The 15283-nt window shown below is 37.3% G+C and overlaps 1 protein-coding gene across 5 annotated transcripts in view; it reads right to left on the bottom strand.

The window, feature by feature from the left end:
* Positions 1–15283, bottom strand: part of LNPK (lunapark, ER junction formation factor) — a 60691-nt gene that overhangs the window by 11520 nt on the left and 33888 nt on the right. For all 5 annotated transcript variants that reach the window (XM_063318144.1, XM_063318146.1, XM_063318145.1 and 2 more), the window contains exons 7-11: positions 15173–15256; positions 15041–15092; positions 13030–13254; positions 5341–5446; positions 3905–3975 (exon numbers count right to left, since the gene is read on the bottom strand). In XM_063318144.1, the coding sequence (XP_063174214.1) occupies positions 3905–3975; positions 5341–5446; positions 13030–13254; positions 15041–15092; positions 15173–15256 (538 nt within the window). The remainder of the gene's footprint in view (positions 1–3904; positions 3976–5340; positions 5447–13029; positions 13255–15040; positions 15093–15172; positions 15257–15283) is intronic.

The following is a 15283-nucleotide window of genomic DNA, read 5'->3' as shown; positions in this document are numbered from 1 at the left end:
CACTGTCAGCTTCTATTTACGTATGTTGTAACACAGAATTTGTGGAAGGTGCCTCTACTTTTGCATGCAATTGCCTGGAACAGCTGACCTCCAGCTATCTGAAAGGCACCCTCCCTAACAAGTTTTCAGAGGACAGCTAAAACAGAACATTCCTGCAGAGCTTTTAATGCATGACATCCAAGGGAAGAAGCTACTGGATACTGGGTTTTGCTGAGGGTGAAAATGTTTTTATAGTTTTATATTCTGTTTTTTATAAACCTCTAGAAATACTTGGGAGCAGTACAGGAATGAAACAAGGAAGCAAATAAATAAACAGAATAAAGGACTTTAGTATAAAAAAACCTTTGCCAGAACTTAGAAACCAATGATTTCCTATTATCACATGTCTATTTTCAGCGTTAACATCCCTGAAGCCTCAGATCGTAATACGAAAAACCAAACACAAACTTTCTGTAGCTGAAACATCTGCTTCCAGACATGAAACTGGCTGCTGCATATTCTTAAAAAATCTTTTAGTTCTGATATTTGCTTTATGTGTGGAATTTTTTCACATGAATGAAAATTACATTATATTCCCCTTCTCAACCAAGCACTCTCCAGTTGCACTGAGACTTTAGTTTCTGAATTGATTGATTGATTGATAATTCTGGAATTCAGAAAACTGGAGTTTTCACTCCAGTCTGGGAAGGGTTATAGGGTATGGAATGAACAGAAGGACAAAGGGATCTTAAGGCAGCTTTTTGTCCTCTTTCTGAACTTGGGGCCATACTTACCTACTGTTTTGAACAGTTTGCCCCTGCCAAGCCATTTGTTTAGAAAATGAGCACAGCTACATATCTGGAGGCCACTGCTCTAATAAGCCATCTATCTACTGGAATACTGACTTAGTAAAGATTCTTTTATCAGTACTCTCTGCTAGTCATTGGCTCCAGTCCCAATGGAGGGAAAAATAGGTAAGCAGAAGGAAGCGGTTGCAGTTTGAATTCAACTGATCTTTATTTTTCTATCTTTAAATCTGAAGGTTATGCATCCCTTCTCTTTACAACCCTGCAAATAGAGGGAAAGAGAAAAATAGGAATGATAATAAGCAGAGGGGGCCATCTTGATGACACAGGGGTAATGATGAAGAGGACAAATGGCTTGATTAGAGGCCTGGTGCTTTTTGCCCCAAGAAATAGCTGCTACTTCATTCAGATAACCCTATGCTGCTTCTTCCTTGCTTACCTCCCAAATTTATACCGATTGCTGTTGCCTATATTTTGAGCTTCAAGGGGGAAAAAAGTATGGCAATAATAGGGGCTTTCCCCACAGCCTGAAAATCTTAAGACTTAAGGAATAAAAGCTACCTTGTAGGACAAGTGCACTGATCAATCTTTATATTTTGGCTTTGGGTTGGATGTGTAGAAAGTGAATTATGTGATCTGCTAAGGAAGCTATAGCTATCAGACAGTAGCTAAAAGACTGGGATATAAAGTTGTTTTAAGCTGACTTAAGTTATTAAGTCAACCATCCTCGAATAGACTGAGGCCTACTGCTGCATTTATATTGCTCACATAAAAGCTCAGTCAACAAAGGACTTGAGATTTTTAACGTACCAAGTTTGAAACATTGTCTTCTGAAGAAGAAAGTAACATGTTTTGTCTTCTTGACTAAAGAAGTGCAAATTAAGATCTTGCAGACAACAGGTAATATATTCACATTTTGTGGTCTTATAGGGAATTTATATTCAAATTTGAATGTCTGGGGGTGGGGTATATATACTAGGGATGTGGGAGTAATTTGTCAGATTTCTCTTCAAGGAGCAGTGTGTTCTGCCGAAATAGAATCCATCAGAGTATGAATGGGACACAATGCATGGAATCTGCAAGTACCCAGCTAAAAATAGTTCCCAGCTAAAAACTGTGCACAAAAATTACATATTTGGGAAGGATGCATATAAGAAAGATATACAGTATGAACCAAAAATAGAATACATGTAATATTTACATGACATGAAAATATCCATGTTAGTGGATAACATTTCAAACAAAATTGCCCAGATGAAAGTGGTTATTAAGAGATAGATGAAAATATCTGTAAGAGTGTGGGGTACAATTAATGTGAAAATGACATCAAAACTGATGTCTTCATGTGAGCAATGTTTATATTGGTTCCACTTAAATATTTTAAACAGATTAATAAGATACTGGTTATTTTTTTATGGAAGGTTCAATACCCAGGATCTCCTTGTTGAAATTACATCTCTTTTATGATGATGATGATGATTTTAATTTTCATGATGTTACACAGTAACACTGGGATTATTTATTAATTTCAATTGTGTATTGTAATGGAATACATAATTGTATTCCATAAATGTAACATCAGATGTAATGGGAAGGTGCATTTTGTTTTATTTAATTGTTAAGTTGTTATTTAAGGTTTTTACTCTCTCGGTTTGTTACATTTTTTTGGTCAGCTTCCTCCCACCCTCTGTACCTGATTGCTTAGCACAGTATGTTATATATATAGAGAGAGAGAGAGGGAAGGAGGGAGGGAGGGAGAGAATAGGTTAGATTTCTGTTTTAGAGTATAGTAACTTTTGTACAGTTGTAATATAGCTATATACCTAGTTAATTTATATATGATCTACAAATTATAATCAATGTCTTTCAAGAAATATTAATTGTAATCTTTTCAAAGCTTAATAATTTTTAAAAGTTAAAAAGATGCATTATTTTTCAGAATACAGAATACAGACACACTTTCAGACAAATTATCAGTTCAGTCATACAAGCTGTAATATTTGATAAATTCTATCAATCACAATAAACTTCATTTTAAGGAGGGAGGAGAAAGTGAGATTGACATGGACCCAACATAAATTGATTCACACGTTCTTTATGTATGCATACAGATTCTGAATAGTTAATAAAAGTTAAATTCTGGTTTCCAAGCATTGCTGTTAACATTTCATGAATAAAGGAGGAGTTTCAGATAAAGTTTGGAAACACCATACAATATATTCCTGGAAAAAATACAGCTAATCCCAAATCAAAGTGTTACAGCAAGAGGCAAATGTCAGTCTATAAAATTTAATATGTTATTTATATGCATAGTATAACTAATATAATCTAATAAGCCTACATCAATGTAGCAGGAAAAAAATCTATTAGAAAAGCCTTAGCCGAAGTACAGGGCCTGAGGATGTACTTTAACAAAAGATGTTGGTATCTTGATAATACAGGGACATGATAAATGCATTGATTACTGTGCTGAACATATTCACAAAGCCAAGAGCACACAGGAGGGCATACCCACATGAAAAAGGAAAGAGCCAGTGTTTGGCATAATTTATTTTGCATTACTTGCATACTGATTTGTGTTTGCTGAGAAGAAGCAAAACTAACATCTGTGTTCACTGAAGGGCTGTGCCTGCCTTCAGTTATTGACAAACATAAAACTAAAGTATAGCCCCTGGAGCCTGCTCCTGCTTCGTTTCTAGTGTTTTCCACAAATTTTGTTGTTAAAGCAATGTTTCTTTAAATTCTGGCAAAGTAAGGGCCTAAAACCTTAAAACATTTTAGTGAATTATTTATACCAAGGCAATCTTAAGACTGCACACAAAAAACTGTATTTCTACAGCCAATTTGTGTACCCACAAATCCCAGAAAACTGCCTTCCCCAATCTGGTGCCTTCCTGACGGGTTTGACTCCCACTCCCCAAAATAGTGTGGTAAATATTTATATGCATGGTAAATAATTAATTTTGCTTAAGCTTTAAAAAAATTAACAATTTCAAGTACTTTTAGGTCACAGAGTGAAGTTTTTAATCTAAAGGAAGAACCAATATGTTATATAAATATAATGCCTAAGTGCACCTTGGTTATAACTGGAATAGTACAATAAACAGATTTGTTCTTACCAATATATTCAAACTCCTCCTTCAAAGCCATCCCATTATGTGAGAAACACTGTTGGCATATCAGGGCATATCTAAAGAAAGGATCAGAGCCAAAATTATCAGTTTAACAATTTAATTCAGGTATTAATTTAAGTAATCTCACATCAGACAGCATTAAAATTCAGAAGTAAGATTACCTCCATGTGTCCTCTAAATGCATGAAACAGGACACCGACCTGCTCCTGATATATGTACTCCACCCTACAACGTCCACGTATTTCTTTCTTCCTAGCATTTTCCCATGGGTGCAGGGCCCGTTTTTCAGATCAACCAAATGTTGATCCATTGGTTGCGACAGGAATTGACCGACCAGCTTGTCACACAAGCCTGACGTCGTTTAGCACCATATCTGAAGGGACCCCAGAATGCCAATTCCCTCCCCATCATTACCTGCCTTTAATTCATGTATGCAGAAGGCAGCATAAGGTGTGATATAGATTGTTTTCATAAACATACGACAATAATTGCAAATTCCAGACAGCATCTATGTATTTCTAACCATACTGTGACTCAGCTGCTACAAGCCCAAGATTTGGTAATTTGGTTTTTAAGTACTATTATTCTGAACTCTCACACTCACACTGCAATACTAGTTTTTTTTAAAGGCTACAAGTAACTGCTTATATTAAGCAATAGTTGACAGATCTGGCCTCACTAGTAACAAACTATTACGATTTGTGGCTAACCTTCTCAAAACAAAAACTGCTTTGAAACTATTTATGTGTGTTATTAGAAAGATACACTCTGGCTGCAATCATATTAAAGCTAATTGAACTCAGTACCATTGACGTCTGAGTAGATACAGTATACATGTAGTCCTCACTTAACAATGGTAATTGAGACCAGAATTTCCATCAATAAGCGATGCGGTCATAAAGCACAACGTCATGTGACCGCTCTGCTTAGTGATGGAAATTCCAGCACTTCCAGTTGCCACTGTTAAGCAAATCACCGCAGGTCATTAAGTGAGGACATCACATGGTTGCCATTTGCAACCTCCTGCAAGCTTCACTATTGACTTTGCTTGTCAGAAGCTGGCAAACAAGCTAGCAAATGACTTTCTCACATGACTTTCTTTGCTTTCCCTAATTTGTGCAAGTGACAATATAGCCAAGGAGAAAGGCCACAGCAAGGATGTCTGTTATTTGGTAGAGAGCAGTCTTCCCCAGCACCAATCTGGATGCTCTCTGTAAATCTGGTTCTCCATTCCAGAATTCTCAGTAATGGGCATGGTGGCTAGGGAATTCAGGGAACTGAAGTTCACATGTCTGGAGGACATCTTGGTTGGAGTAGGCAGACATAGATTTCTGTTATTATCCAAAAACTAAGGGAAGAAATTGCAACCATTTCATTGCCATGGCTATAAAATTCACTTATTGTAATGAGCAACATTTTACCTGTTCTGTGGACCATCTCCAACTAAATATTCAACAATTCTATCTAATGCTCCCCTCTCTCGAGGAAGAATAGGTCTTGCCAATGGGGGTCCTGGAGGATGAAGGCCTGGAAGACAAAAATAGCTTTCAAATATAACTTCACTAAAAATAAGGACATTTCAGCCCATATGAGGGACACATAGTAGGAAAATGTCTCAAATATATTCTAGAGATTACATTATATCCCACTGTCATACCTAAATTCACACTTCAGCTTTTTATTAATGAAAGTTAAGTAACAGAAAATGTTTCACATTCTGTGAAAATAGAATTGGAAGGTTCTGCCTCCCTTGATAGCTGTTTACAACAATCTTTCAGATATTTTAATATTATTATGGCCCCCTGAAAACTTCTTTCTTCCACATGTTAGAAGAAGGGGGAGAAAATTAAGATTAAAGACTGGAAAGGGAGGGCTAAGATGCCACACAAGCTGAAAGTCCTGACTTGATTTAGCTTTGGAATTTTCTGCATTCTTAGAAATAAATTGGCATGTCTTCAATTTTTGCCCAGATTCCTAACACAGACATATGGTCTTTTAAAACAACTTCCTTAAAAAACAGAAGTTAGTAAACGTTATGAAAATTTTATTTCAGAAACAGCACACATATGCTTTTTAGGCTTTCCGCTTAGATTTATAGATACATATATAAATGTGCATAAATCTGATATTTTTAAAATACTTCATGATTCTGTGAACTGGAAACCACTATGGTAGAGGCCACATAGAAGTGTTACTGGGGGCATTGCACCAACGATAATCCATTTATATAACAGAGTCATCAAAGGATGCTGCAATCATCAAGTAACAGTAGTGGAGTAGAAGGGCCAGTTTAAGTAGTGGCCTTTCCAGGGAGAGTCGATAAATGCTCCAGTTTAAGACCTTAAAGAGCAGCTGACAATCAGTGCCAACAAACTGGGCTAGATGGGAGCTCTGGCCACTTCCTTATTCTTAACTACGGGAATCAGCCCCTAGAACAGGAAGCGGCTATGTAGAAAGGAGTCAGCTTAATTTTCACAGCTCTGTGAGCGAAACAGAATTCAGAGTAGAAGGAAAACAGCATCTCACTCCAGACACTGGATTACATGTGAGAACGTCAGCCCCCTTTGGCCACGCCCTCAAGTGAATGCTTTCACTCTGGCATCCATTCCTATCTAAACAGTACTGCACTAGATGGCAAAAATCACTGCTGGGTAATATCTGCTCCCCAAGTATTATCATACCAGGTAGACCAGCAATCCCTGACAAGACCTCCGAGAGGCTGCAACGAAGAAAAGTGTGGATGTGGGTGTGTATACAGAGAGGAGGAGGAGAGAGAGAGAAGGAAGGAAAGTCCTCTCCCTCTCCTGTCTGGAAGGGTGCTATGTTAGAATGCTCCGTCCCTTCTATCCAAAGGCAAACCTTAGTGCCAGGCTAGCATATTTCTCTTCTCCCAAGCATTTTATAGGTACCTTTGATTTTAAGTGCCCATATTATACTACACTAGTAGCTTTTGTATATTTTTATTTCCCTCCCTAGAGAATTTATTATTGTCTTCTACTGTTTTTACTGTTTTCATGGTTTTGATATTCTGCTCATCCTGTAATCAGCCTGAAGAACTTGGTTTATTGAGTCAAATAAAACATAATTATTTTTAATATTAATAAACAACTTCAGCATATTTATAAATCCCCGCTTTCAAATTCCATTTGAGTGTCACACTCCAATGCAGTGATGATTTTAATCTTGGGGATTTTTTAAACTAGAACGGCTAGTTCGCTAATGAATTTTTCATTAACAAACAAATACCTTAATATTTAAAACACAGCTGATCTCTCTTTTAAAAAGCAAGAATAAGTATGTTGGATCATATCAAGATCTGCCTAGTCTAGTATTTTTTAAAAACAACTCCAGCAACAATTAAGCATTAAAACAATGCTTTACACTGTTATTTAGAAAGGAAGAGGCTTAATCTCCAGTTGTTCCCATTATGTTCTACACAATGGCTCAACTACTGGGGATTGGCAAAACATGCTGAGCTCTGATAGTGAAATCGTAATGCCATCAAAGAGTGTTCTCAAGCACCTTATTTAGAGGCAAAAAATGGCTATTATTCATGCCTTGTGGGAGGAGATGCTGTTCTCTAAAGGATTGTTGTTCTGGGTACAACCTACCTCACCACTTGTCCCAGAGGACTACCTGCCCTGGCCTAACACATACAACACACACACACGCCTAAGTGGAAGGCTAACATTTTGAAACCAGAGGCTGGGCCAGGATGGGGCACAAGCCTGTGGCAATTATGAGTTGTGTGTCTGGTCCCAAGTGCAGTATCTTTCAGTCTCTTATGTCCTATTATTTTTACAATTTTCTTTTGTGGTTGATGTTTTTAACCCTAGTTGGCCAGTCACTTGACAAGTGAGTAGCTATAATATAAATTGGATGGATGGGTGGACCAACCAGTGACCAACCAACCAACCAGATAAAAGATTTATTCAGGAAATCGAAATGATGTTTAGGATGACTCTATATGAATGCATTTCTCAATGGATTCTGAATGAAAAATAAAAGGAAATTTGCCATGCATAAATTTCTTGAAAAAAAATCAGGTTTTGGATCAAAGACCATCAAAAGAAATGTTTAAAAATTTCTTACGTTTAGGTTACATAGTTATTTCTTCTGATCAGACAAGCAAAGCAATATTGGTAGATTTTCTTCCATCAGATTCCTTATGATGGTTTCCATTCAAAATCTATGAAAATGCATTCCTTTGCCATTTGGTCTAGCTGTGTCAATTCTTGGACTCTGTGTTAGATTACAATATATTTTGGAACTACTGTTTGGGAATTATGGAAGTTATAATACAACGTATCTGGAGAGCCTTAGATTGGGAAATAGTTTGAAGTATTTGCTCTGCTGAAGACACGAATTTTTAAGGCTTGTTAAGAAATGAATAAATTGCAAGCCTAAACTCTGTCAGATTTTATTACCATAAGCAAAAGAAACAACCTTAGGGATAAAAACTGCAAAAGTTCATTTCTATTATAATTATCAGACAAATTGATTAAGACTGTACTTTATTTTACACAGGTCAATAAAAGAGTCCAGCAATATCCCATTATCAACAAAGGAGAATACTTTTCCGAACAAATAGTTTTAGGACCAGAACAACAAAACAAAGCAAAAAAACAAATTAGTGCCCAAGATTATTATTATGCACATTTTGGATGCAATTTCAATTGGAAGTGCCGATAAGGTCCATTGCAGAGTACAGCCTAACTAAAATTAGGAAGCCTAAAACATGAGATCATGTGCCCCAAGAATCTCTCCCGTTACTTGGCACAGTAACAAACCATCTAAGCACACTTCTTATTCTTCATGCTGATATGGACAACGGTAATTAATATGAACATCAAAAGCAATAATTGTGGGCAGGCTGGCTATTTCTGCAAAGCTTGGCAAAGTCTCAACTACCTGCTGGTTATTAATTTTTAGACATATGGAAGCTCTGTAATAATACATGTTAAATTGATTCTCTTCCACAAAGTATAATGTAATGAAAAAATGAATGATCTTTTCTGGTTTAAAGCTAATTAAGTGCAGTCATATGCACTTTGACTGCTATTTCTCATAAGATAGGAAGAAATCATATCTCAAGAAACTTGATTATTTTTATGCTGTTTGTAAGCTAAATATTACATACCATGCCAATGATCACTGAAATTCCTGCACCAATACAAGCACCAGGACTGTAATCAAGCGTCTTTTAAGAGTACGCTTAACTGAGTTAACTGAGGGTATTTATTTCCTATTTCCCAAAGGATATAGTTAAAATTGGTCACATTTAATAATAAGCATTAACAATGATTACCATTAATGGATGTGTGTAAATTTTTTTTAAAAACTTGGAAGAATGTATTATTTTTTTCTTCCCTACATTGTTTTAAATCTTTCATCTGTCTGCCAGAGACCACTGAACCTGACCATACAAAGTGTTCAGAAAGTTAGTAAGACATAGTCCCACCCTATGAGAGCAAAGACAAAAAGATTCCACATAGGAATGTTATCAGCAATTCCCTTCCATTTAAGGTTTTTCTTGCCTGCCTCACATGGCCTGCACCCCCAAATCTTTGGAAGACAAGCTACACCCATTAGGACTGCCAAGATTTTATTTATTTTATTTTATTTTCTACCCTGCCTTTATTGTTTTTATAAATAACTCAAGGCGGAGAACATACTTAATACTCCTGCCTCCTATCTTCCCCACAACAACCACCCTGTGAGGTGAGTTGGGCTGAGAGAGACTGGCCCAAAATCACCCAGCCAGCTTTCATGCCTAAGGCAGGACTAGAACTCACAGTCTCCTGGTTTCTAGCCCATTGCCTTAAACACTAGACAAAACTGGCTCTCACATGGTATCCTGGAAGGAACCAGTTGCTGGTTGCCTCCAAAGTGAACCACAGGATGGCCTCTGCCTGTCACAGACAAACACTTGATCCGGCACAGCAACAGCATGTCAAACAGAGAAACAGAAGATTCACAAATCCCTACAATGGAAGAATGGATAGTTAAATTAATGGAACTTGCACAAATGGCCAAGTTAACAGCACTGATAAGAGAAAATACCGTATCTGGATTTGTTTCTACCTGGAAACCACTTTTGGACTACTTGCTTGTATCTGAAAAAAATGAAATTTTGATTTTGGGTTTTGATGATTAAATGGTTTGATTTTATAGAAATAATATTACTTAAGGTTTAATTAATGGTAAGAGATTATATCTGTATAATATGCTTTTATATCTGTGTTGGAGAAAGTTGGAAGTCACTTTCTTTCTATATTTTCTGTTTCTGCACCTTTATAGTTTCCCTGTTTTTAGTTCTGTATTCTATCTTTTCTGTTTTCTATCTTTTATATTTTAACTATACTTTGAAAATTAATAAAGTTTTTAAAAAAGCAGAGAAACAGGGAATTCGTCTATGCCCTGCTTATGACAGAGCTTGATTCTTTATTTTCAATTCAAAAAATGATTTAATAGTAGGGCAGCAGTTGTATTATCCTGACTAGTAGCAAAATCAGTACCGAGTGCTGAAAAAAAGAACCACTGGGATATAAGAAGCAAGACTGTCAATGTGCTGAAGAACATTGCATGGCTTGGGAAAGTTCAAAACAATCTTTTTAAAACATACAACTCAGAAGATAATTTTAATCATTTCCAGAAGCATGCCAATAAGCATCAGTGAGCCAACGAATCTTCCGCTTGGCAACCTCCCAATTTCACACCCCACTTGAATTTTTTGTTTGTGATAAGCCCTATCACAACAACAGCCATTTTGCAAATGGGCTTTTATAACAATCACAGTACTCACAACATGCTCTCAAAATTTCAAAAAAGAGGGGAGGAAACCAAGATACAGACTATCCACTGGGAAAGAAAAACAGGGCCCTGCAAGAGGTATAAGAAGAGTGATCTGTTTATCAATAGAATCTGGCTGGCTGATTAGAACTCCAAAACAAAATAATACTTTGCTACATTTTGCTTATATTTATAACCAGCATTATCATGTGATGGCAGTTGCATGCATACCTATTGCTGTCTCCAAGGGACTCACAATCTATATTTGGGATTGGTAATAAAATGTTATAGTGTCACGTATTTATGTTCATCGCTATATTAAACTATTTATCACTATATTATTAATAATCACCTTCTCTAAATGTATACACTTCGTATTAGCAACTTTGATTCAACTTTTGTATTAATAAAATCCGGTTAGAAATTTTAAAACGATTATATATTGCTGTGAAGTATGTGCAAACCTGCAGTGACCTGTGAGATCATAAGGGTTGAAAGAGCTGAACCACTACCAGATACAAAGGTTATTTTTAAAAGAAATATAAGTCACCGTTCTAAATCAACATCAGCCCAAAACAGTGCAGTTCTTGGTGGCAAGAACTTGGTATTCAAACCTCCCCATTTCTCAAAGAGTAATATTCTTGCATGAAGAGCTTTCAGTTTATTTCTTCTAATGTCACATTCCGGAATTCTGTAAAGAACCAACAACTCCTGTTTAACTCAGCCTCTTCAGATACAGTCAGCTACCACTTAGCTAGACAACATAACATGCCTAGAAGTTGCACTGCAATGTGGAACTCAATTTGTTCAAAGTAGGGGGAGATAGGCTTAGACAATGCCACCTATAGTAAAGTTACTAACTTTACCTCCAGGATAACCAAGTGGAAAATACATCTGGCATACTGTATACTGCCAGGTAGCTATGTTACCTAAACACAGCTTGAAATTAAACAGAGGATACAAAGTAGCTCATAACTTTAAAGTAAGACAGGCAAAAAAGTACAATGTACACTAGGATGGGAGACAGCTACTGTCCTAACTGCCAGGAAACACGCTGAGACAAGGAACTGGTCTCTAATGTTTTATTGCTTGTACATAACAGGAATCCTAACAAACTGAAGAAGCGTGGGAAAAACCCAGCCATATAAACCCCAAAGGTTAAGGCGGTCCCGATCTGTGTCTCTTTGAATGGCTACCTAATTCCTCAGTGCTATGCATGTGCTTAACAGTCTGGATGGGAGCCCCCTGCTCGCCATCCTTACTCATGACAGCTACCATCTTGAAAAACAGCCTCATCCTTTCTTAATGCCTGGACCCTTTTCAGAAGCAGGGAAAGATGGACAAATGCACGCTGATAATTAACCAGTATTAACGCAGGTGGTATATGAGCTATGAAGCAGGTGACAAGACTTCTCAGCAGCAGCCTGACTCCATGGAATGCCTAAATTATGGACAACTACAAACCTCCTTGCTTTCCAGGAGCAAGTAAAATTGGTGCTGCATTTTTGGTCCTTAGTATTGTTTGGGCAGTTATCATGGATTAATTTAGAATTACTGTAATATTTTTGATTGTTTTAAATTTACTGTACATTGAATTGCTGTTTGTCACCCACTTCTACACAATTTGGAGCAGCCTATAAACACTGTTGAATAAATAAATGGGAGGCACTCACTGCAAATTTTTACATCCACAACTGAAAAAAGATGCATCTACAAAATGGAAACCCAGTTAAAACAAATTGAGAGGTAAAATGTTTCAAATAAGATGCTAAGTGATGTTAACTCCTGGTTATCAGCATGCTACTTTAGAAACTTCTGCTGTCTACAGGGAAAATCCTCTTCAGTTCCTGAGTATTTTATGCTTTAATCTTTGCAGCATGTTATTTTTTTGCTTAGAAGGAACATTTAAATAAATGTCAAAACACGCGTTAAAAATATGTCCAGAGCTTTGTATGAAACATGAATGTATTCTGAAAGTGTTTTCTTATGTACCTGATTTATATAAGCCTGGAGCTTGCCTAAAGCAAAAACATAAAAAGGTATGCTATATTGTTGACTACAGAATCCTGCAAAGTTTTATTGCCATTTAAACAAAGAAGCCATAACAGTTAAATGAGCTCAGGCAATAGGCTTCACTATCATAAGGTGCCAGCTGTAAAGAGTTATGGCTAATTGAATATGGAACTCCTGCTTAATCAGATAACTGCTCTTCTATTTCCCAACAAAATGCTATTTCCATACTGTCTGAAAATGGCCTGTTTTATTGGTAACTAGAGGAAACAATATAAACTGTAAACAACATTAAGTGCTCCGTTTACCCATTCCAGGCATCGAAGAAGTACGGGACCCAGGATGTCGCGGTAACATATTTGGCGGTGAGGCTGATGACAGAGTTCTCTCCGGAGGTCCACCGGGTGCTGAAATGTCTCTTGGCAAGCCAGGTGGTGGTGGCACTGCACCCAATGCTTTTGGAGATCCCTGTTTTGGTGTAACTGGGACAGGCGGAGGCACATTTTCTCGCACTGGGGTCCGATGGCGAAGTTCTGACAACATTCACATACTTAATTTAGTGAGCAGCATTCCAAATGATTCAAGAACTGGCAATGTATTTACATTAGCCAAGCTAGAAGGAAGAAATCTGCACTCCAAAAGTTGCAGAAAAGCACACCAAAGTTAGCAGATCAATCTATTCTTGGACTTAATCCTACCACAGTACAAGGGGGTCTCACCTGAACAGCAACAATGAATATCTCTTGGCATTTTTGCATTAGTATACAGGTTGACATAACCTACATTTAAATGCAAACCACTTATATTCAAGTATAAACCAAATGACCTTCGGGCCTCTAGGTAATTTTTCGAATGTTACCACACACTATTCAAAATGCTACCAAACCCACAGCTATTCTCCTGTGGTTCTCAGGCCTGATCAGTGCAGAAATAAACAAGTCACTCAAATGTTTGAAAATATCTGCTTATTTTTCTGAGTAGAAAATGGAACAGTGGGATGGTGTGGGTTAGATTTCTGTTGGGGAGGGCTGAACAGCAACTTCAGGGCCATGCAAAAATGATCAGATACCTAGTTAGTAATGAGTTGTGTGCCATAAGAGCGCCTCTCGTGCAAAGGGAATGGGAGTCCTGTTAAATCATCCTTACATATATAAAACTGCCTTTCGCTCTGCAGGAATTTGCCATAGATAATGAGTTCTGAAGTAGGCCTTAAGGTGCTATCAGTATGCTGATGGTGCTGCTCTACTCTGACCTTGGACTTGTCATTTTGCTGGTTGTGACTGAGGAACAGATAGGAGCCAGCCAATTGAAAGAGAATCAAAGCTAGACCAAAATAATGATAGTTCATCAGATTCCAGCTTGAAGACCTCATGCACACTTGTCACTGATAAAGTATTAAGCCATACAGAATCACAACTGTGGGGATATACAACTTGAGCTAGGATTGCCCTGCTAGCAAAGCTGCAATGCATAGGCTCAGCTCTGAATTCAGTATCATTATTTATGGCAGGGACCATCTCTGAGCAAAATGTTCCTCATGTAGATAATAACAACAGTAGCACCCAAAAGTCAAGGAATATGTGTGATTTCTGTATCATTCAATGTACAGTTCAAATTGCTGGCTTGAACTAAGCCACTTCAGGCCAACATATGTACTTTCAAAACTCTGCATCCTGTTTGGGGTTCTATAAGAAAATTATCTATGTACTATGTTCAAATGACTAGAGGAAAAGGACTGATAAACTTCTTTTTTTATGGATTCAAAATGCTGCTTCAGCTTTATCTTATTTCTTTGCCAGATACAGAAGGATATTTTTAATATTCTTTCTCTACTGGAAAGAAATAATTCTGAGGAGTCCTTGAATCCATGTACAGAAATTTCTCCTTCGGATTTTGCCAAGCCTAAGGGCTTGTGGGGAAAAATTGACCGATAGTTTCTAAATCATTTTTATTTGCAGCCAAAGGGGCATAAAGAAAGATTTCCTGCTGCTGGAGTCTGTTTCTCTCTGGGATCTAGGGTCAAGCAAGACAGGAAAGCCTACATACATCCCTGGATATTTCTGCCCACCAACTTCATGGATTCACCATGCCTACTGGAGAAAGGGAGGAATCGTCTGCTTCTTTCAGCTACACTCCTTTCACTCACTCACCAAGAACCACTGAACCCTAGGAACTTCCCCTACTTAAATTCTTGCTTAGGAACAGATCCTATTCATGATGGAGCAATGTTTCAAATGATTCAAAATCCCTTGGAATAAATATTAAATTGCCTAAATACAATTTTCCTTATGAAATGCAGCAGTCTTGCAGAGCTATTACCTTGGCCAGGTCTTGGAACTGCAGATGCTCCAGCAGATGGCGGCTCAACATCCTGTCAATTATAATAATATTACAAAGTGTTTTGCTCTATGGTGCATTTTCTAGAAAATTAGTACAGAGATCAGACTCTACCTTTGCCTTCTTGGCTTCTGGATCAAATCGTTCAAGGATTAATTTAGCAGCCTTGTATGTTTCTTTTTCCATTACTTCTTCAAGCTAAAAATAAAATTCAGTTCTATTAGT

Source organism: Candoia aspera, chromosome 1 (genome assembly GCF_035149785.1).
Source record: "Candoia aspera isolate rCanAsp1 chromosome 1, rCanAsp1.hap2, whole genome shotgun sequence".
NCBI lineage: Eukaryota > Metazoa > Chordata > Lepidosauria > Squamata > Boidae > Candoia > Candoia aspera.
The sequence above is the reverse complement of the archived record's forward strand: the minus strand, read 5'-3'. Positions and strand labels throughout refer to the sequence as shown.